A 23,987-nucleotide genomic window follows, 5' to 3' on the forward strand; every position below is an offset into this window, starting at 1 on the left:
CCCTGCAGCTAGGGCTTAGATTTGGCTTTGATAGTAGGATTTCCTACTGTCAAAGTTGCATCGCACCACACGAAAGCCATGTTTTCGTGCGATGCGTTGCAACAGAGAGGAAGGCTCCATAGGGAAACATGGGCTACAAAACCTCACGAATCGCAGGCATATCGCCGGACCCGCGAGATTTTTGTGTATGATTGTCGCATGCTACAAAATATCGCATGTGTGAAGGAACCCATAGGAAAGCATGGGCTTCACATACGTGCAATTTGTAGCATTGTCGCAATGCGACAAAATCGTGCAACTTTGTTGCCCATGTGAACGAAGCCAAAGAGTTGTACCAGAGCCCAGGAGCGACGATGGTAAGTGTTCCTCATTTTCTTTCGGATGTTTTGATTATTTTTGATAATTTGTATAGCCTTCGATTGCAGGGTGCATACGGCGACGGTTTTTGATGATGTCGCCTGTGGTAATTTTCTTTTTTGTGTATATATTTTTAATTTATTCTGTAATTTTTTAAAACTTATTTTTCTGCAAGTCTCTGGGGGTCATTCACATTGTCTTTTTTTCTCTTTTTAATTTCACATTTTTCCACTTTTACTGGGGCATCCATAGGAGCCCCAGTTACAGAGTAAAGCATCCGGCTGTAGTGACATTAGTCACCGGAAAAGATGATGTGGGTCTGCTAAGACTGACTTAACATAGGCGAGTGCGATATCAAGCTGTAAATCACGGCCCGATATCGTGCTCACCAACACGCGATTTTCCTGCAGACATGAGGCATTTTTATCTCAAAACCACCTTGCATCATTTTGGGGAAGTAGCAATCCCGTTCCTGACAGTAGTTGTCAGCCATGATGGAGGATCGCAGAGTTTCTCCCATTGTTTTAACTGGGAAAACCCTGCATTGCATCGCACCTCGTGCTCTTAGCTGTCGGCCCCATAGAAAACAATGGGAGATGCAATGCGAGGGCACGCCCAAAGATAGTACTCACAACGCACAAATCTCACAAGACCCTGCAACTCTGCCGTGATGGGGGGCACCCAGTGGTCATGTGATCGTCACGTAACACTTCCATTTTCTCTCTTCAATACGTAGTCCTCATTGAGCACTATGTAGCCTGCAAGAGAGAAGGCTACATAAAACTCCTGTTTCTCTTTCTGCTACATTGCAGGAGCAGGAGCCTTAATCCCAAGCCATATAGTTTTACTATTGTCCAGGATTAAAGACCAGGACCAGGCACCATAAATTAACTGTGCTTGGTTCTTAAGGGGTTAATCCAATAAATCAAGGCGTCTCAAATTGTTTCTATGCAGACCTAAAGCTACCATGCAGCACAAAATACCACCATGTAGTGCCCATATTAACCGCAGCAGAGCCAAACAAATGTCACCATGCAGTGCGCATACTGAACCTAATACTGTAGTGCAGCACAAAATATTGTACCAAAGCACAGAACAACTCCAATAGCATCAACATTTCCCCTTCTTCCTACTGGCAGCAGCATTTTCCCTTCTTCCTATTGGCAGCAACATTTCCCCCTCTTCCCACTGGCAGCAGCATTTTCCCTCTTCCTACTGGCAGCAGCATTTTCCCTCTTCCTACTGGCAGCAGCATTTTCCCTTCTTCCCACTGGCAGCAGCATTTCCCCCTTTTCCTAATCGCAGCAGCATTTTCCCTTCTTCCTACTGGCAGCCGCATTTCCCCCTCTTCCTACTGGCAGCAGCATTTTCCCCTATTCCTACTAGCAGCAGCATTTCCTCCTCTTCCTACTGGCAGCTGCATTTCCCCTTCTTCCTATTGGCAGCAGCATTTTCCCCTCTTCCTACTGGCAGCAGCATTTCCCCCTCTTCCTACTGGCAGCAGTATTTCCTCCTCTTCCTACTAGCAGCAGTATTTCCTCCTCTTCCTACTGGCAGCAGCATTTCCCCCTCTTTCTACTGGCAGCAGCATTTTCCCTTTTTCCTACTGGCAGCAGCATTTCCCCCTCTTCCTACTGGCCGCAGTATTTCCTCCTCTTCCTAATGGCAGCAGCATTTGCCCCTCTTCCTACTGGCAGCAGCATTTGCCCCTCTTCCTACTGGCAGCAGCATTTCCCCCTCTTCCTACTGGCCGCAGCATTTCCTCCTCTTCCTAGTGGCAGCAACATTTTCCCTTCTTCCTACTGGCAGCAGCATTTTCCCCCTTTTCCTACTGGCAGCAGCATTTCTTCCTCTTCCTACTGGCAGCAGCATTTTCCCCCTTTTCCTACTGGCAGCAGCATTTCCCCCCTTTTCCTACTGGCAGCAGCATTTCCTGCTCTTCCTACTGGCAGCAGCATTGCCTCCTCTTCCTACTGGCAGCAACATTTTCCCTTCTTCCTACTGGCAGCAGCATTTTCCCCCTTTTCCTACTGGCAGCAGCATTTCTTCCTCTTCCTACTGGCAGTAACATTTTCCCTTCTTCCTACTGGCAGCAGCATTTTCCCCCTTTTCCTACTGACAGCAGCATTTCCTGCTCTTCCTACTGGCAGCAGCATTGCCTCCTCTTCCTACTGGCAGCAGCATTTTCCCCCTGACTGGCTGCAGCATTGCAAAGACAAGAAAAAGTTCTGAGCCACAATATATTCAACTTGTCAAACTTTGCAACACCTGTACCCCATAGGATGGAGGGTGGAATTTGGAAGGACTATACATTTAACATTAGAAGCCCTTATAATTCTTACCAGGGCCCTTATAATTATAATTGGAACATATTGTAACTTTATAACTTAGAGGGTCACAAAAGTAGATCGCGGAGGGTCATATTAAAGGACCATATAACCTGAAAAGCTGGCAGTGCTGTACTATGTGAGACAGAACCGTTGATAATCCGTCCTCCAGGCCCGGCTTAGTTAGCACAAATGAGCATTGCTGCAGTGAATTGAGTTGTTGAATAAAGTGCTGTATTGTCTGATTTTTCATGGGGATCCCATTAACATGCTCATGAACCACATCACTGTCCCTTACAACACAACCTTGTGTTCCTGTGGTTACCATGGCGGCCAGATTCTTGGCCTACTAACTGTTCAACCAGGACTTGTTTCCCATCTCGGCTGTATTGTTGTGCAAATTGAAGCAACAGTCATTTAAATGCAAAAGCTTGAGAAAAAGGGCAATCATGGCCGAGGAGCACGCTAGGGAACGGCGGAGGATAATTGTGGGAGGATGTGCGCTTATATTCAGGAAAAAAAACTCAGGAGAATTCCTTTACATTAGCGGACAGTTCTGTCAGTCCTTTGTGTGCAGAGAAGAAACATAAGAACTCTGTTGTACGGCGGCGTAATGTATTACTCAGCCTGCATAACAAGCAAGGTATCCTGCAGAAAGCATGGCGCAGAATAAGGCTTCACTTTTTTTCCATTTTTTTTTAACTCACCCTCTCCCCCTCAAAAAAAAACACATGTAAAGAAGCCAGTGTTTTTTCACCTGGTGCATAATTTTTTTTCCAAGCGTTTTATTAATAAAATGCATTTTTTTTAGGGCGTGCTTAGTATTTCCCTATTGACTTTTAGCTATGATTTGACTGTGGAGTTCTTTGCAAAAAAAAATAATAATAGCAAAAGACACAAATGCTGTATGAAACGGGGTATTTTTCCTAATTCAATATTTTTTTGCCATGAAAGTCTGAACGATGCAGGTCCCACCTGTGAGACCCGCACCTATCACTACTTCTGTCCCGCACTGCCCCGGCCTGGCAGTATGCAGTGGTTGGGGACTAAGGAAACAGCCGAGCGGGTTCGCTATGCCATTTCTGTGACTCCCGTAGAAGGGATTTACTGACACAATGTAATACAGCAAGCTATGCTATTTTCCAGCTCTGATGTTACAGAAACGAGCTTACTATGATATGTTGTTTCCGTAACTACCATTGACTTTTATAGGTGTTAGGCTAGTTTCACACGGGCAAGGGCCATATCGGGCTGTGATTCATGGCCCAATATCGCACTCTCCACCATGTAAAAGCCCCGTGGATGCGAGGTGTTTTCATATGAAAACAGCCTTGCATCACTACGGGGAATCCCTTTATTCCAGAGGGGATGAAGGGTTCCCCCCAGCCATGGCTCAAGGGATTCCCCAAGCTGCTGCTGAAGGGATTTCCCCACCACGGTTGTCACAGCCGCGGCAGAGGATCGCGTATTCCTTTCAATGGGGCCGGCGCTGTTTCCGCCAGCCCTATTGCAAACAATGAGCGATAGCACAAAAAGATAGGATATGCTGCGATTTTTTTTTTCCACGCAATATTGCGTGAGTGAAAACATCGCACATGAGAATGAAACCATTGAAAATCATTTGTTTCATAATTCTGCGTTTTCACTCACTCTCGCATAGCGGGAAAAAGGGTAGGGTCTACAGCAGGTCAGTTAGCACTTAATTCATTAGCTAGCAGTGTGGATTTGCATGACGGGGGTATTCTTGGCCACAGCTTGGCTGTGTGGCACAGGTACATGGGACCCTACCACTTCTTAACCAGTTCCTGTATCTATAACCCTATATCTATATGAGTTGCATTCCAACTACACTAACTTATCGAACATTGAACACGCCTATGAAGGCAGAAAAAGTGAATGTAGTACTATTTGATACTTTCAATTGGAGAAGAGAACAAAGGAGCAATAATTAAAGGGGTTGCAAGTTATCCATTATCCACAGGATATCCATAACTTAGAGGGGATAATTTGCTAATCAGTGGGGGTCTCACTGTTGAGAATCCCTCCGATCTCTAGAACGGGACTCTTGTGTCCTGTTCTGCCAGTCACTGCCGGATTGCTTTTCTCCCCGCAGTGACATCAGCATGAAGGGGGCACTGGCCGGGCATGGGTAGCCAAGCCTCCATTCGTTTCAGTGGGGCTGACGGGTATCTCCGCAGCCTCATTGAAAGTGAGTGGAGTGCTAGGGCACTTGCGGTACCAGCTTTCCATTCAATGTCCTCCTCACTGCGGGGTGAGTATACTGAGTATGGTGTGATTGAGAAAGATGGATGTCAACAACTTGTTGACAAAAGGGGTCAGAGGAGGATATCAGAAATCATTCTGATGAACAGGCGGTCCACAGTCAAGTAGATTGCAGCTGAATGCAATGCTGGTGCACCAACTAATGTGTCTCCTAACACATAACTAGAATAGGTCATCAATAGTTGATCGTTTGGGGTCTTCTGCTCAGAACCCTGTCTGATCACCTGATTGGGTGCCCACTGTCAGCGCCGCAAATACGCAGATCAGAGCGGAAGCTGGTGAAGACTACAAATAGGGAAATTCCCTGTTAAACTGGGGGATTTGACATGTCTGAGATGGGTGTCTCTAATCAAGTGGCTATTCATTGTATAAAACAATAAAGGGCTTGTGCCAAGTTATAAAGTTATCCCCTAACCGCACCCCCGTTCATCCCAGCAGTTGGAACTCACCAATTAAGTTGTACCCTATCCTGCAAATAGGGGATAACTTTATAACTTGGCACAACCCCTTTAATACTTGTCCTCAGTACCTGAGATGGGGGGATATATATGTAATATGGAGGAAATGTATCAAGCCATGTGGTGTAAAACGCTGCAAATTATGGCGCAGGTTTATCTTGTGCAAATACTTGTGACTTTTTTTGTTTTTAAGTCATGCTTGCCCCTTTCCCAAAAGGTGGGGTCTGGTCTTAGAAGGTTGGAGATGGGTCCTCCTGCAGCCAAACAGATTTACTATCATTTATGCCAAAATTGGTGTAACTAACTCACATTATGGCACAAATCTACATCAGTTCACCGCTGGCGTAGATTTGACTTTCTGGCACAGGAACTGCCAAAAAATGCGCCAATTTTACTAAGGAGCATGCACTTCTTTAAAAAATCTGCTACATCTTACTGCAGCACTGTTTAGATCAAGACAGGCTTATAGCATAAATGGCAAGGCATGCTGTGCCGCATTACTAGCGCTTCTGTGTATAACAATCGGAGAGCAACAGTCTCTCTCCACTTCTTAGAAAAACACCCAAAGAAATCTATTTAAGTACCATAAAACTGACCCATATCAATCTCCACCCTGCCACACCCTCCTTCATGGTTTATACTTCCTACAGTTCTCCCATATTTCCAGCAGGGGGCACTCACATCACAAATTAGAAAGCTACGCTCCCTTATACTGGTGAAAAGCAACTTCTATTATAGCACATACATAGAGACAGAACACAGCGGTGAACAGCTAGCTCTTCTATTTACAGACCAGACATCTGCCAAGAACCAAACCTACACAAATGTGGGAAATGAGACCATTAAGTATATATGGAACAGATATTTCGTAAATTGCATATATAACGCAATGACAGGAGAAAAACACAGCAGCAAATGGAAGCTGTGGAGGCACTAAAATGAGGAATCACCAGCAATAAATGAAACAGCACATATGCCTAAAGTTCAAAAAAAGGAATGGAATAGAGATACTGTGATACAACCCACCTAACAATTATACGCTCTCTGTAAAAAGAACAAACAGCCCCCTAGAAGAAGTTGCTGTTTTGCTGCGAAACTCGGCCGGCAGTTCCACGGTAGATATAGAAATGATTAGTTGTGGCGTGGTTAGATGAACGGTCTTGTCACCGGAGGACCGAGCTTGTTGACCCCGAACTAAACCTGGATTAATCGCTGAAGACAACCCAGTTCCACTCCATATCGTCCAGTTTCATCGTTTACGTCACCACTGCAAACGGAGGCGACAATGGATGGGTGTTAGAAGAAGTATACATAATGGGCACAGTGAGTCCAAATGTTCTTCAAGGCAAGTGCATGGAAATGGTTCCGACAGACACCGGGGTGTAACGATGGCGCCACCTGTCAATGGATGGCGGACAGCAAAACAGTTGGAGCTGCTGGTGATTGTCAGACGATCCTCCACCAACAGACTGGTGGTCTGTTGAAGATGCCCTGAGCCCGGTCACCTTGTATGCCCTCACACATCCACTGGTTCTAACATCTCCTGACCAGAACGGCCCAGTTGACGGGCAATCCATCAATGTAACTATCCAGCTTCTCAAACTCCAATAATGCGCCCCTCTCAGACTCTGGTAACTTGGTGAAATCTCTTCTCTGCATCATAGAGGCGTCTAGTGGCCAACAAGCTCTACACAAGCGGAAGTAGAGGTCACTACACACAAAAAGCCTCTGAGAGCCTTTTATAGGCCAAAGGTGGAACTACTTTTAGGTCCTTAGGTGGCAAGAACGTTCATCTAATCACACCTCAACTGTAATCATATCTGCCTGAGATGTAACTGCATGCTGGGTCTTGTAGCAAAATGACAGACAACTCCTTCTAGAGGCTGGATTTTTTTTTCAGCTCTGTATAGCATAATTCCATTTTTGTGCAAATGGAAGAACTGCATCATCTTCTTGTAAGACTATATTCATATCTGCATCGGATGCTCAGTCACAGATAAATGATGGATAGAATAGCGCAACATGCAGCAATTTTCTTCCCGTCAAAATGCAGACACAATTACCAAACCTTGATTGAGGCGGTTATATCCCATTAGGGTTCCTTGGGCACCTTTATTATCCACTGACACTGCATTCTTATGTATATATATGAAAAGATACCAAATTCTGCTTTTATGTGTAGCTGGGTGGATAATGAATCCACATGATGCTGCAGCCTTTTCAGACAACTCCTAAAGAATCTCGACTCATCCACTACCCATATCTGCCATAGCCGTTACTGCATGTGCCGTTCAGCACTCTTACATACAGCATGGTAATGAGACGATTAATAACACCCACTGCATACACAAAGGATATGCAGGCCAATTTTAACCTCTCCACCCCGGACCATGCTGGTTTTACCCATGCTGGTGGCATTATGGACAAACCTCGCCTCCCGTGGTTCTAGTGGCACAGCAGAACTAAATGTGTTGCTATTTTGGATGAGTGCTGCGTTCAGCAGAAACAGACCCGCTGATCGAGGTGAATTAGTGCACATTAGGAAACTGCTTCTCTCCAATCAATAAATATGCTCTGGAAACATAGACAGCGTAGTGCGACAGAAGCCCCGTCTGGGAGAACGAGGACCGGGGGAGCCGTGGATACGCTTTTCGCAGTTGCTGTCTTAATGACGGAATGACCTGCCTCTGACAATTAGTGCATGGATGATGAATGCTCCCTCAAGGTTGCCTAAAAGATGTGACCACTGCATACTGTACTGCTGGTGTTATCACTGCGCCCTGAGCTATGGCTGACACATTACAACCAATGATGCATCTGGTTAAGCAGAAAACTGTAATAGAAGAGCGGAGTGATTGCCTGGAAAATAGAGAAATTAGACGCTTGCTGGGGAGGGCGGTAGATTGCAAGCTCTGCAGGACAAACAGTGTCAGTGCAATAGTAGAACGAGCTGGTTGTAGATGCCCTTCATACTGGGATGTAGCCATGCTGTAGGTGATACAAAGCTGCAGTCGCACCCATTGCAGTATTAGGCCTCGGTCAGACGAGCGTGTGTTTTGCACACATATAATGCATGCTTCTAAAAGAACAAATGGGTTCCTATAGAAGCGTTCATATGCGCCAAATTTGAAGCGCAAAACAGCACGCACCTAAAAAAGATAGGACATAGGTGCGCGTTTTGCAGGAGTTTCCATTGACTCCTATGGGAGCAGGAGTTAATGGAAACTCCTGCACTGCCAGTGGGTTCTCTGCTGCTTACAGCAGGATATTTAAAAGCTCCTTCTGGCTAGAAGCTGCTTTCAAATGTCCTGCTGTTAACCCCTTAGTCCCTGAGGGTCCCGTTAATCGCTGCGGGGAGACCCCTCATCACTGAACACTGTGACAGCACTGTCACAGTGTTCAGGGATAATGGGACTCCCCGCGAGGGTAAAATAATCCTCTGCTACAGCTGTCACAGCTGTGGCAGAGGACCACGATGCTATCCCATTGCTTTCCTTGGGGCCAGAGCTGCTGCCTCCCCATTGAAAGCAAAGAGATGAAGGCAACCCCTGCAGCGATAAGTTTTGGGGGGAGGGGAGGCTTGAAATATAAGCCCTACCCCGAAAATCATCTCTAGCTTTATAAAAACAAAAAATCATAACTCACCTAGCAGCGCTGTCCGGCTCTTCTCTGTGGTCCCCGGCAGTCTTCTTCTGTATTTCTAGTAGCCATGGGTTGAAAAATCCACACCTCCTGAAACTGCTGCCTCTGATTGGTTGAGCACTATGACCAATCAAATGCAGCGCTCAGGCATTCATTTAATGAGACCCATTTCCCAACAACTGCCTCCTGCCGCAAGCCAACTGACTCAGGAGACCCACTACCACCAGTTGAGTCCAGTTGCCTACCTCCCAACCAAGCTAGCCATTCCAAGGCTATGACTCCACCATCTCTGCAAGGCCTCCGCCCTGTCAGAGCCCAGAGGCGACAGACAGTACACTGCCAGCAGCAGCGGTATTCTTGAGCCAGTCGGGGGCTAGGGGTCTGACAGGGGCGTTCCTGCATGGGAGCCCTGTCAAACCTATAGCTTCCGGTGGCGTCAAGATACACTAAAACCCTTTAACCCTTTCCTCCCTGTTAACCCTGTCATGTGTGGCCTGCTCCTATGGCCCTGCTGGCGTCTGCTACGGACATTCTGGAACTATAGTTCCTTCCCAGAAGAGCTGGGCGCCCACAGAGTACATATAAGCTACACAAATGGAGCAAAGGTAAAGTTACTGTAGCAAAGTTTAAAGGTGCTTTTACTCCTAACGATTTATCAACAGAGCGGTATAGTGAGTGAACGAGCCAAGGGTGTATCTGCCTGTATATATAGGCTGCACAAGTCAGGTCTGACATCATTTGCTCGGGCAGCCCGCTCATACAGGCAGATACATCCTTGGCTCGTTCACTCGCTATATCGTTCAGCCGTTCACATTTACTGTTCCTAACGATTAGCCAAAAATGATTTTCAGCAAAGTTCTGTTCACACTTTATTTCTGCTTTCTATTGGAGGTATATATTGGGAGTATTACAGTATCGCCATTGGATCAAAACAGAAGAACGTCTCCAGTAAAAGTAATAAACATTTACTAACCCATGTTAAAAACAATGGGGTGCACAGGCCATAAAAAAACAACGCCAAACATTTCAAGCATATTGCTCTTGATCACAGCATACGTATGCTGTGATCATGAGCACTGGGCTAGTTTCAGTGTGATATCAGGCCATGAAACTTGGCCTGACACCCCTTTCGTGCATGGTCCCCATGGATGCAATGCGTTTTTGTGTCAAAAATGCCTCCCATCACTCCACTAAAGCCGCGCCAAACGATCTGCAAGTGTTTCCCATTGTTTTTAATGGGAAACCTCGTATCACACTCGGCGTGTGATGTGTTTTCTAGCCCCATGGGTGAGGCCTTTGAAGGGAACACCCAAAGATAGGGCATGACCCTATTCAAAACGCACATGTCTCGCACAATTTTCACGGCTGTGAAAATTGAAACACACGTTTTTAACATGGTTCAATAAATGTTGATTATTTTTACTACTTGAAGCTGGAAACCTTCTTCTGCTTTGTGTAATTTGCGCGGCACCGGTCCGGTGTGTTTTCTCCGCGCTTCTATAAGGAGTGCCTAACAAGCCTGACAGAAGTATATTACGGATGGGGAGCTGATGCTATTTTCTTTTGTATCGCTATTGGAAGGTTGTGTCATAAACTGTATAGGCATACATCACCAATAGGCTGGCATTATTAAATATATATAAGTATATATATATTAGTATATACTTATATATATGTATATAAGTATATATATATATATATATATATATATATATATATATATATATATATATATACCATGCAGGATAGTTGTTTTACTGTATGCTTCTGAAAAGGAAAGTGTAGGAAGACCACTTCTATAAAAGAATCCTCTTTATTAGTAAATCCAATTGTATAAAAATGACATAAAATGGGACAGACCACAATGCCTGTTGCTTCCGCTGTGCGGTCTGTCCCATTTTATGTCATTTTTCTATAATTGGATTTACTAATAAAGAGGATTCTTTTATGGAGCTGGTCTTTCTGCACTTTCTGAGGATTAATGGCTGATGGACTCGCAGTGTATCCGGGCACTTAGTTGTCTTCAAGTAGCGACTATAGTGAATTTGAATCTGGGAAATCTGTGAGTTTGCCTTTATATATAACTGTCACTTCTGTCCAATACTGCTGATGAAATTATGATGAGCAAGGTACTAGAGCAGGCAGGACAGGCGTATGTGGCTAAATGCAGGAGCAAGCCAAACATAGAGGTATAGATCTGAGCGGAACACCTTGAACCTTTCAGACAGGACGTGGAGCACCCGTCCTGAAAGGGACGACCCCACTGCTTGAACAAGGCAAGGTCCGAAGTTTGAGAGGAACTGATGAACCAAACCGGGGACTACGGAAGGACTGAACATAAAACGCAGAACATCAACAAACAAGCTGCAGACAATAGGTGATGCAGAGTACGAGCCAGACAAGATGTGTAACCGGCACTTTCGGTCAGGAAGAACCGGATTATATATCGAAAGGGAAGTTGCTGATTGGCCAACAATGCTGAGGATACTGATTAGCTGACAGAGCTGTAGATAACCAACTAGAACTTAAGCTAAACAGTAACAGGGAGATTTATAACCCTAACTAGTCAGGACTGACTGAAGTATGTGTGTGCGGCATCGACGCGACAATAACGCTTTCCTATGCAATGACAAAAAAGCTAATGTGTAGCCAAACCATACCTGCATGGCTCGTGCCAAAAGGATGCTTCATATACCAGCTGAACGGGCCTTATGGATACATGCATCATACGCACGGAGAGCTGGAAGAAGATTAGAAATGAAGTGTGCGCACGGCGTAAATATTACTACCTTTGAGCCTCGCGTGGTGCAGAGTGTAAGCTCTCGCCTACAACCTGAAGGTTGTAAGTTCGATCCCCGCATGATTCAGGTAGCCGGCTCAAGGTTGACTCAGCCTTCCATCCTTCCGAGGTCGGTAAAATGAGAACCCAGCTTGGTGGGGAGTAATAAGTAATATTTACCTGAAAGCGCTGCGGAATAGGTTGGCGCTATACAAATACCAAGATTTATTTATTTATTTTTACCTTTTCAGCTGCGGTTTATGGTGGCCATCATGAAAAGCTAGAGAATTATATATATTTTCCAGGTTGTAAAACATGCCCCACCTTACCCAAACATTTGGCTGACATTGACTTTCTCGCAGATATGAGCGGTGATTAGTCAGCGATATATTCAGCAGGTATAGATAGGTGACAGACATGTACAGACATCAGCCCATGAGTGGAGAGACAAATACCTTGCATAAGCCAAGCTGGATTATTCACGGCCGATTTGGGCTGATAATATGGCATGTGTAGTAGGTACAGAGGCTCCTGGGGTGACCATCAAGTCTAATGACATGAAAGAATAAAATTTCTATTTGATCTGCAAGAAGCTTCTTGTTCTCCTGCTTTAAACAGCTTTGAAATGCATCTATAAAAAAACAAAAAAAACTTTTCCGTATGATTTTCCGCTCTTCATGGTGTGATGTAAAAACGGGTTTATGTGCTGTGTGAGACAACCAGATGCCTCTGCCTTGCTGCCTCCTTACCTCTCACGGAGACTCTGCAGTTGCATCCCCCCTGGTCTCTGTCTTTAACACTACCGCATTTTTTTTTTACGTCTAAAAAAAGTTTCTAAACATTCACATAAAGCCTGCAGGCAGAGAAAGAGGGACTATCTACTACTGGAAGGTGAAGACGATGCCATAATAAGAAATATTATAATGTTTCATGTATTCACATGTATCGTTAAGGCTTCACATTTGCCTTGGAACCTCCGGTCAGAGATTCAGTCGCAGATCCTGCTTAAAATACTGGAGGAGAAAGTCTTGCATGCAGTGTCTTCTTCTGTCGAAAAGCCAGGAGCTGGGCGAAAACCAAAACGACCCCATTATAGTAAATACTGTCCTTTTCGGCGCTGTTCGGTTCCATCGTGAGACGGAGCCGTTTGGCCGCAGGGATTCCCCTTTCCAGCTTCTCAAACAAAGCAGGAAAGCTGAATCCCTGATGCAGGCGTGAAACCACCCTAATTTATGCAAAAAATTACAATAATAGTCTCTGGATTTCAGGGCGATGATGAGAAATGTTCAATGTCTTAAAGCACTGTGGTTTAAAGATTGGGTGATTTTTTTGTAAATGGGTCCAAATGTGTTAAAATAATTAAAGCAGCTATACTCACCTTTTCGTTCACCTGGCGATCCAGCACTGCAGCTCCTTTGGTCCTCATGGTCTTTAACCACAAACAGCCACTGCCTGACCACTGCAGCCAATCAGACGCCACAGCAGTCATGCCGTTCTCCTGGCACCATAGCTCCCAGCACCTGATCGCCAGGGGAATGAATGAGTGCTTTATTATTTTAACACATTTAGACCTATTAAAAAAAATGTTCACACTTGGACAACTCCTTTTAAGATGCCCCTTCAATAGCCGTTGGCCAAATGCTCGTTCGACCAATAGCTATTTCTCCTAACTCCCCCATATGCATGAGTACTTGGTTTAGATGAGCATTCATATCCAGGAGGGATAAAAGCATTGGATGTGAAAACCTGAAAGTACCTGATCCTTCTTTTCTCTGGCATCATCTGCGATAATTGTCTGGTCCTGCTGAAATTGACAAATTTGGGGAACTTTACCTTAATGGGCTCTGGGGCCTTTACCATCTTCATTGCTGGTAGGGGTCTGGCCACTGACATACAATCCAAAGAATGGGCCATAGTCACTACAATCTGGTGCAGCCACTTTGTGGTCAGGAGTTAGGACTAGCCCTACTTGGGACTGGTGGGAATCTCAGTGGCCAGATGCTTCCTTCCCTCTTGATCAGATACTTATGATACTTATTGATGTGCCCTAAGTTTAATGTACGAAATTCCCTTTAATTTGATAACATTCCTTTAACTGAACAGACGACACAAGCACCGAGGCCAGGAGTGGAGGGGGTTGTAAATTCATACTTGGCTTCCAGCTGTATTTGGTCATGGTTGAACTCTGCACATTGCAGTACATATAATACTATCCACTCCAGATAAAGGGAACAGGTGAAATTAACCTCCTGTCTGGGTATTGCTTCATGTGGTTTTATCTGTAATAAATGGTCCATTATGAATACCGCACAAAGAGCAGCTGCTAGAGACAAAGCAAATGCTGTACTGCAGCTGAAACACAAATGTCACATCCTTTTCATCAAAGCACAAGGAAAATGGTCAGTAACTGCAACAGGCCTGCTACCGCTGCAGCAGCGCTTTACATATATGTGCGTGCATGATGGATATACATGGGTAATTACCTCTAACGATAAAGTCTGCATTTAGCAGCTTCCTGCCAACACCTCTACCAGATCCAGCTTACTAGACTTGTGCTTACCTCCCCATGACCTCACATACAGGAAAGTAGTCACTGATCATGGCCGTAATCAATTTACCTCAATTTGCAACAAAGGCGAAGGGCCATATAGATCATAGGAAACTGATGAACGTCTTGCAGGCTGCACCTCCCCTCTACAGTCAGTGCAGTATGTATGTCTACAAAATAAGCTGATAGTTAATTTATTTGTTTTCTTTTTTTTATTGCTTTGTTTTTCTTGATCTTGAATGGCCTCAGCCACCTCTAATATATAATGTTGACGTGGCGGATACATTCGCAGGCTGCACAAATACTGATTTACTGCACTCCCTGGTAGAGTAGTCAGAATTGCAAGATCGATCGTATAGATTTTGTCACTGTTGTCAATAAACATTATAATGAGATTCGCTGTTACTCATTCTGAAACAGTGTCATGGTTTAGTTATTCTTAGACGGCACGATCTCATTTGCACGAGCGAACGAGCTGGTGATGTCATCACCAGCCCGTTGGCTCTCGTTCAGCCTGTTTAGGCAAGCAGATTCTTCGTTGACTCGTTCAACGGTAATCATTCACTTGTTGTTTAATGTTTCACATTCGCTGTGTGAATCACTGAGCAAGCGCGGTTTAGACGGAACGACAAGTGAGCGAGGCGACGGCGATTTTTATGGCGGCTCAAACTGAGCGAAGAACGAGAAGCGAACAATTAACTTCGTTGTGCAGTCATTGGTTCCCGTTTTAGACTGAACGATTATCGTTCACTTTGGTTCGTTTGGACAATAATCATTCTGTCTAAAAGCGCCCTAAGTGCTCGGTGACTCAGTGAGGTGGAAAAAGTTTCTGCTCAGAAAGAGTATAGTGACTGATAGCCAACGAGATACAGTGGGAGTTCCTGATGAACCGGCATTAAAGTGTCCCTCCAGTCAGGTACTTAAAATTGGTATGTAAGTCAGTACCTACAGGGGATGATTACCTGCTATTTATTTTTCCTCACATGTCTCTGCTTTTTAGCTCAGGTCTACTAGGAGAGAGCTGTGTTCTATGACTAGAGTTTATCTACAGTGGCTAATTTAAACATCTGGGACACACCCCCTGTGTCATCATTGGTTCAGAGAGACACACCCCCTGCCTCTATTGCAGCCTGAACCAATGATCTGGCAGTATCAGGAGTATTATCCAGAATACTTCAGGTTAGGCTAAACTAAAGTCACAGATCACAGCTCTGTCCTAATAGAGATGAACTAAAAAGTAGCCAAGGAGCAAGAACTGAGAAAATAAATAGCAGGTAATTATCCCCATTGGGTACTGACTAGCATATCAATTTTAAGCTCCTAATTGGAGGGTTCCTTTAAGGTTTACACTATGCAGCATCCAAGGGAAATAGATCACAGCTCGTAGGAACACTGTAGTCACTTACCTACCGACATGCTTCCACAGAGGTGTATTGCATCTACAGGAATATGTATGACTGTGCATGCATTGATACTTCTCTGCAAGTTTTTTGCAAGTTCTCCCAGTGCTCTGATCTCACCAACCCATGTTATGTTATGTATAGTTCATAATACAAAGAAGCTCTAACATGTTCTCTTCATTCTGTGGTTGTGAGAAGCCAGAAAAGAGATGACGGTTGTAGCAGCCATTAAGTAAACCCATACCAGAGGCCTGCAGGGCCATGGGCTGTGGCCGCCCATTACAGGGTTAGCGGAGAGTGGGAAGGGAGCAATTAACAGATTAACAGAGAAAGAGGATGGTAGGTGCGGAGTTACGGAGTGCGGGAAAGGAGAGGGAGGAGCTAGACAAGAGCGGGAGAGACAGTTAGAGAAAGAAGACAGAAGAGAGAACAACAAGGAGAACGAGGAAGTCCCACCCGCTCGCCCTATGGAAGAGATAATGAGGGGTTGGGATAGTTAATTTTATTATTTTACAGTGGGAATGTGTTGTGTTGTCATGGCAGCGGCGGATGGGGGAGTCCTTGGGGTCGGCATAAAAGTGGGGTGGGGGAGGAGGCAGTGGCTGGATAGCCACCTTCCCCACTTTTTTGATTAATGGTTATGGTGGGTCTGTCACCTCTTGGCTCTAACAGGGTGGAGTCCTTGCAGAAATGCGGGAGTGTCTAGTCTTGTAATGGCTAGTGGGTCTCTGAGTCGGGAGGTGGGCAGCTGGAGGCAATTGGCGATATTAGGTTTCCCAAATCAGTTGACTTGTGGCAGGAGGCAATTGAGAAATTGGGTCTCCTGAGTCAATTGGTGTGTGGCGGGAGACATTACAGATATTTCCCAAAATGGTGAGGCGACAGATTTTGGGGCTCCAAGGACCTTCCTGCTTTTGGTTTATGGTTAAATTGGGGTTAACGATATGTTAATTTTATGTAAAGTTATGTTTGTAATAAAAATGGCTGTTGTGGCTAAATTATCCAAAATAATTGGTGTATGTTGTTATTCGAGCATTTAAAGGACGATGGGTGGAAGTATTACATGGTTAAGGCTACAGCTGGGAACGACTTCATTATCCTGGGGTCATGACTTCAGTGCCAGCCAATCCCATAAGAAGGCTAGAGGGCAGCTCCATTCTAGTTGATGCCCAGAGTTTTTGACTTCTAATTCGGCTGCGTTCACACTTGGCGTTTTATTTTTATCTTTGTTGCATTTTTGAACAGCAGCAAAAAGACATTTAAAAAATCCACACGCTTTTCAAAAACCTCATGAGGTTTTTTTTTGCTTTTTTTAAAAGCATACATTAAAAACCGCCCACAGTTTGTAAGAAACCATGCCTTTTTTTAAACAATGCATGCAGTGTTTATAAAAACCACGTGTTTTTTAATGCAGTTTTTTTTCTGCAGTTTAAAAACACAACAAAAAACAATTGCACTTGCCTTTATTATTCTTTTATTCATGTGTCTGCCCTGGTAGAGCACACTTTATTTGGTTGGTATTGTATAATGTGTTTAGTACTTTCATATGAAGGTCACCAATTTCCTCCTTTTTCTCTGCAGTTACACCAACCTCGTTGTTTCCAGTGATTTTAAAGATCAAGCAAACAATCCAGAAGTTAAAGTCCGAGGGTCCAATGTCATCATCAACCAAGTAATCAATAAGATGAGACTCTTCATACAGGTATGGGAAACAGTCAGTAGCTTGTAGATAAACCCTGGTATATTGCCTAAACCCCTTGTTGTTTTGGGTGTGTATGGTAAACGGGCTAGTATGCAACATGTGATTTGCCCACCTGTGCCTACATATGTAGGAAACCAGTATTACAGACTTTGGATAATGGGATGGCCCAAAAAGGAAGCCTTCTGATGATTTTTAGCCAATAAGTGACCAAATACGTTTACACATGGTCCTGCAGTGCCTTACAAGAAAAGTTTAAATAATTAAAAGAAAAAGTAAACCTATTAACATGTACACATATGAAGTCCATGTAGAAGGCCTGATGGATTTAAAGGGGTATTTCAGAGACTGAGCTTTTTTCAGGTTTCATTCATGCACTTGATAGGCGAAAACTGATAGATTGGTGGGAGTCCAACTGCTGGGACTTCCACAGATCCCAAAAATAAGGGGGTCCAACTTTCCCTACTGCCAGCCCCTGCTGGATTGCTGCTCTGACCAGAGCAATGGTACATTCAATTGAGAGCTGCCCCCGCATGTGCGTTGCCGCTCTATTTATTTCAATGGGGCTGACGGAAATCTGCGTACGGAAAAAAAAAAAGTCACGTCTTGATGTGGATTCCATACTGTATCTGTGTTTGTAATTCTGCACATGGATTTGCCCATTGAAAAGGACTAATTCTGCATGTGGATCAGTCGGTAATGTTGCGGTTTTTGGAAGTGGAATCTATGTAAAAAAATCTGCATCAGGTTCCACGGTGTGAACATACCCTTAGGCCTCTCTCACACATGCACTTTTTACCACGTTTACCGCAGTAGAACAGTCTAGGAAGGCCTAAGACTTGTAAGGACTTGACTAGGACCCTTGTAGGCCTACAGCCGTATAACGTTACTTGGGATACACTACAATCCTTTGCACAGCTAAACGAGTTTCCTTAAATGTAAACTGACAATTTCTTCTGGTCCACTGACCATCTATTTTACTAAGAATACTATTAACATCATGTATCTGAGTCATCCATAAACTTACCACTTTGTTTCTAATACGTTTTAGAGTTTTCCACCTACACTGAAGACTATCTTTAATTATAGAGTTTTTGTACTTCTACCATCTTCACTTCATCATCACATCCCCCATACATAGGTATCATCACAGCACGACTGAAACAGAAGTCGAATTTTACCTTGACTTTTTTTGACTAATTAATTAAACTCATGGTGATTTTGCCAGGACTACTGCTTGCATTTCTCTAAAACAAATAACCCAATATCTGATGAAAATGTATTTGTTGTTAAAGGTGTACATTTTACAGTTCCACAGCTTTTACTGTCTCAGCCTCATAGACAATTGATCAGGTAACAGGGATGCAATGCACTATTACTCCTACTTTGGAGAGCACCACAAAGATGTTGGAAGTCTTATAGGCCATGCAATGCTCCCTGGGGAAAAAGCTATGCAAATGAGTGATGGAATAATGCATCCACAGCGCCACCTATTGGATGGTAGCTTCAGTTAATATCTGATAGTTTACCAGGCGTTGCAACAAAACTAGGGATAAAAGTCTAATGTATACATACAGCAGTGTTGGGATTCTTGCCCATCAGTGTACAGTAGGGTTCTTGTTGGCTGGGTAGGAGTTTTGGGGTTTTGTGTTCCTCCTTGTGTACAGCACCATAGGAGAGGGCAGTAGTGTACATAGAAGATAAGGGGCCCCATAGTAAATGTTAAGGTGTTGGATATTGGTACACTGAACCTATGAAAGGGTCAGATATTGTCTTATAGGGTATCTACCTTTCAGTAGGTGAGGCTGTGGAAGATTATCCCATCACTCATTTGCATCCCAGTTTTGGAGACATCCTAAATGTACCAGTAGTGTGTAGAGCCATTTATGTTAGGCCACACAACCAGGCTTATATGTTGAAGAGAATGACTAGTTATTTGTACTAGCTTCAAAGTAGAACTACATAGGCATCAGTTCCTACTTTCTACAAAATTCTCTTTTATGCAGTAAGTTGCATTTTCTAGTGGGAAAGCATTAAAAGGCTTACATGTCTACAGTGAGCTCCATTCCAGAAGCACAGCAGGGAACCCTCCATCAGCAGATTATGGTTCCCAAGTTGCAGTATTCATAGTCGTTTTCCCTTTATCCTCAGAAGAAAAAAAATGTAACAAGTCCGTCCATATAAATTCATTTCACGTTTAATAGTATTGTGAGAAGAGATTATCCGAGAAAAAATGTCTGCAAATAAAAACACAAAACTACATCTAAATCTAGTGCCTTTCATGACGTCTTATTGACATCAGTTTATCGTGCAATGGAAAGTGCTGTCAAGTAGTAACTAAACTTTCAGAAAACTTCTGGCTTGTCACAGTGACATGTCAAAAGGTTTGATCGGTGAGAGTTTGGATGCGTGTTATGCCCTGTTCTCTGATTGGCTAGTGCTGATCTCGTAAGCTGGTTTGATCAATCAGGGAGCAGATATAGTACATTGGCAATCTAACACTGACAATGCTCTGTAGAAGATGAAGTAGTCTGAAGGTTGCGCCTACCATCTTAGAAAGCCGAAAACAGGACTTGTAACCAGTGGATTGGAGGGACAGCAAAGAACAACTACAGATAATATATCCTGCCTCCAGTCCTGGCGCAGAATTTTGTCTTGAAACCGGAGGGTCACTTTAAACAAGCAACCCATTCATATGTGCAGGGAAGAAACGAAGATGAGATGCTATGTTCTTCAGTCAATAATGGATAACCTTGGTGGTCACAGAACCAAGAATCACCACAAGCAGCTTATCATTAGTGACCCTTCTAACAAGAAGAAAGAAAGTATATGGAAAGCTCCTCAGGGTACCTTTCTCAAGCCAGAAAAGTGCCTACACGCACTGAAACGCGTTGCCTTCATCTTGTGAACCATAAAGAAAAATCTTCTAATGTCACTCCGGTGAGAGGACTCAAGCATTATTGCGGACCTGCATGAGATTTCACTAATACGAGAGGGTTTCTGTGTTACATATCCCCCTTCTTCAAAGTAAGTGTCAGGAGGATCAATGGGGGCTCTATTGGTGATACATTGTCATTTAATTGTCCACTGCTATCCTAGGAGTGCAGGAATTTTTACCATATTGTCTTTTTTTTCTAAAAAGTTTTTTTTCCAATCGGACTATTTTTAAAGCTCCAGTAGGGAGGTCTCCAAGACCATATATCAAGGAATTGGGTTTTTCTGCTAGCTGTATCAGTCCTATAGAAGGGTGACACAAGAAAAACAAATATGACTTTCTGCGGAACATCAACAGACTACAAACTGTTCTGCATTGGCCTGTAGTCTACCGTCCATAACCATTCTAAAGGCAGTTTATAGTATGTCAACAGGTTCCAGGGCAACCATGAGGAACAATTCAGCTAATTTTAGTATATTAAAGGATTTGTACATAATGCAATTCCTGATTATAAGATTATATAAATTGAATATAATATTGAAATTAGATGGAGACGCTCCAGTTTTTTCTTGCCCTGGGCTTGCTCATTAATTCTTCTGATTTATGGTTATGACATAGATGCAGTTTCGCTACCAGGTGCAGGCAGTGTAATTGATAGATCATTATCTCCAAGTATTTAGAGAACAGATGACATTGACTGCAATCTGTAGGTGTAGCCAGCATATAAGGAATGCTTTCGACTGGGAGATGCCAAACTTTTCAGTATGAGTACTACTTTTTGTGGCGCCCGAGTTAGGTGATCTACTATGAAACCAGGGACAGGTACACTATCCTACTAAAAGCATTTGGGCAGACCTATCAGTAGAATGGATCATGTCTTACTACAATGTCATGTGACCTCAACCATACTACATAATATGCAGACCGTTGGAGAGGTCAGCCATAGTTTGCAATGGGAAATGAACGCTATTGCTAGTTTTACCACTGCACATAGGTCCACAAGCCATCAGTCATAAAGTGTAATATATTTTCCTGTCTATAATGGTGCAAGGAGCACCACCATTGGAATATTGAGCAATAGAATGACATTCTATGGAGTGACAAATCATGCTACTACATCTTTAAATCAGATGGAGGTACCTGGGTTGTCTCAGTGTGTTGGGCTAACAGTTAAGTACGATGGAGGTTCTTTTGTGGTCTGGAGATGTTTTACACGGCATGGTCATTGGTTGTAGTGGCAAGAACCATGAACCCGGAGGTGTACCTAGACATTCTAGACAATGACATGCTACCAACAATGTGACAATACTCTGGGAATGGTCACCAATATTTCCAACAAGACAATGTGCCTTGTCACTAATCCAATGCTGTTTTACATTGTTTTGTGGATATCGATGTTCCATGATTGGGCTGGTCCTACACAGAGTTCCGACCTAAACCCTATTGAACATTTTTGGGATGAACTGGAATGTTGATTAAGGAAATATGCTCAGTGTTCATCTTCTTTGAGAGAACTCACAAGACATTTGCAGGGTGAATGGAGGGAAATAGCAGCTGAAGTGTCATTAGGGCTAACGGAGGCATCAAGTATGAATGAACATATGAAAATAAATATTACTTTTGAGCCTCATCAGGTGTCCAGTTACTTTTGATAGGATAGAAACATTTTTAAATGCCCACTTTTCAGACACCCTAGTGCCCCCATAATAGTGATAGTCACAGATGCTTATTGCATGTGGTTCACAACTATGCCCTCTCATAAGTTGCTGTGCTCTTCTCTAGAAATAGCTGGTGACAAGAACATTATGAATCTATAAGGATACAGCTTTCCTTCCATTGAAGAACAGTCTGGTAGTCCAATATTTTGACCTACTGCTCCCCAATTGCAGGTCTACTGCTAGATTGTAATCCACTATTTGGCGATTGCTGCTAGATGATCCCAGGATCTACAATGGAGACTTGTCAGTTGTCTTTGGTGATCTGTTATTTGGTCTGTATTTCAGAAATATAATTGGGGGTAGACTTGCATTTAACCTGTTGTATTGTTGTAAGCGCAGGAATGTTTTATCTTGGGTCTCTCCAGCACTAGACAATTCCACACAGAAAAAGTAGTTGCAGTGTAAAAAGGGGTTTTTCAATTTGGGCAACGCTCTAAATGTACAGTCGCGGTATCTGAGACCATGAACAAGATTATAGTCAGACAGTCCAGGTCAGGTTAGGCAACACACATCAGCATGAGGAGCAAAGCCAGAGGTTTGGAGAACAGGTTCAGTACGGAGTTAAGAACAGAGGGCAGGCAACGGACAGAAGCGTAGTCAGATTGTCAGCAGTGCAGACAGGAGCGAAGTCAGGAAATTGTTCAGTGGAAGGAAACTGGAAATTCAAAAACAAAACTTGCAAGAATCTTGAGTGGACCACGTGGACTTTAATACTCAGGCACCCCCATAGTAGAAAAATGTCAAAAATATCCAAAGGTGACAAGTCATTGACAGGGGACACTTTTGGAAGTTGCAGGCTGACCCGGCCAAGCGTTAACCTGTTTCTGCATGATGAGTAAACTGCATGCCACAGCTGTCAAGTTGGTTAACACAGTGGCCGCACATTGTAACACCCAACTTACAGTACAATGTGAACTTCTTCTGGCACTAGGGTTTGGGCTACTTATTGTTTGTCTTTCAACAATAAAACAAAATAACTTTCCAACACCAATATTATTCTACTGCAACATCTCACCTATTCGTCAGCGATGCGAGCCTGAACAGATGGGAAAACTGTCGTAACTTAGGTCAATAGTGGCCAGTTCACGTTGCTTACTGCAGTACTGGTGATTGCGGTGACTAACAGCCTGCAGACCCTTTTCACATTTTCATTAATTCCCTGGGAAAGATTAGACAGAATACTGATTAATTCCTTGGTGTTTTCCTTCCTAACACTCTAAATAGTACCAGGTCGTTTGATCATAATTTATATAAGTATCTTCTGAAACATCAAAGCCTCGAAAGTACCAGAAACTTCCCATATTTACACTCTGCTGATATGATTCCAATGTATATGAATTTCTAATATTTTATTGCTCACCCGGTTCCTGTATTGATTCAGCTGGCTCTATTTAATAGCACTTTGCTGCTGCTCTGCTGCAGTGGAACATCTGTACCGAATCCTGACATTGAACCAGTTCCATTTATAAAAGGATGATCCTGTCCTACAATGACACTGTAAGATCTTTGAGGCAGGTTTTACTGCAGATGTTCATAAGCTGCACTAGATTGAGTTTTTACCAGGAAATGTGTTCATTAATTGTTCGCTTGCATCTGAAATTTAGTAACTGGGTTTCTTTTGAAGTGACACAGATGTATTGGTGCTGCAGATGCGACTGAAACTATTTCCAACCAGCAATAATTTAACATATTGTCTTCAACTATGGATTGTTTTTATTTCATTTTCTGCTTTTGTTTGAGAAAATCATCATTACTAATTTGGTTATTATTTACATCTTATGTTCATTTCTAAGCAGCTCATATAATATAATTGTCAGAATCAGTAGGATTCATCGAGTCAT

General features: G+C 43.4%; 1 protein-coding gene across 2 annotated transcripts in view; it reads left to right on the top strand.

The window, feature by feature from the left end:
- Nucleotides 1-23,987, top strand: part of LOC136623923 (glypican-5-like) — a 256,681-nt gene that overhangs the window by 95,768 nt on the left and 136,926 nt on the right. For both annotated transcript variants that reach the window (XM_066598219.1, XM_066598220.1), the window contains one exon: nucleotides 17,376-17,496. In XM_066598219.1, coding sequence (XP_066454316.1) covers nucleotides 17,376-17,496 — 121 coding nt within the window. The remainder of the gene's footprint in view (nucleotides 1-17,375; nucleotides 17,497-23,987) is intronic.

Source organism: Eleutherodactylus coqui, chromosome 1 (assembly GCF_035609145.1).
Source record: "Eleutherodactylus coqui strain aEleCoq1 chromosome 1, aEleCoq1.hap1, whole genome shotgun sequence".
Classification (NCBI taxonomy): Eukaryota; Metazoa; Chordata; class Amphibia; order Anura; family Eleutherodactylidae; genus Eleutherodactylus; species Eleutherodactylus coqui.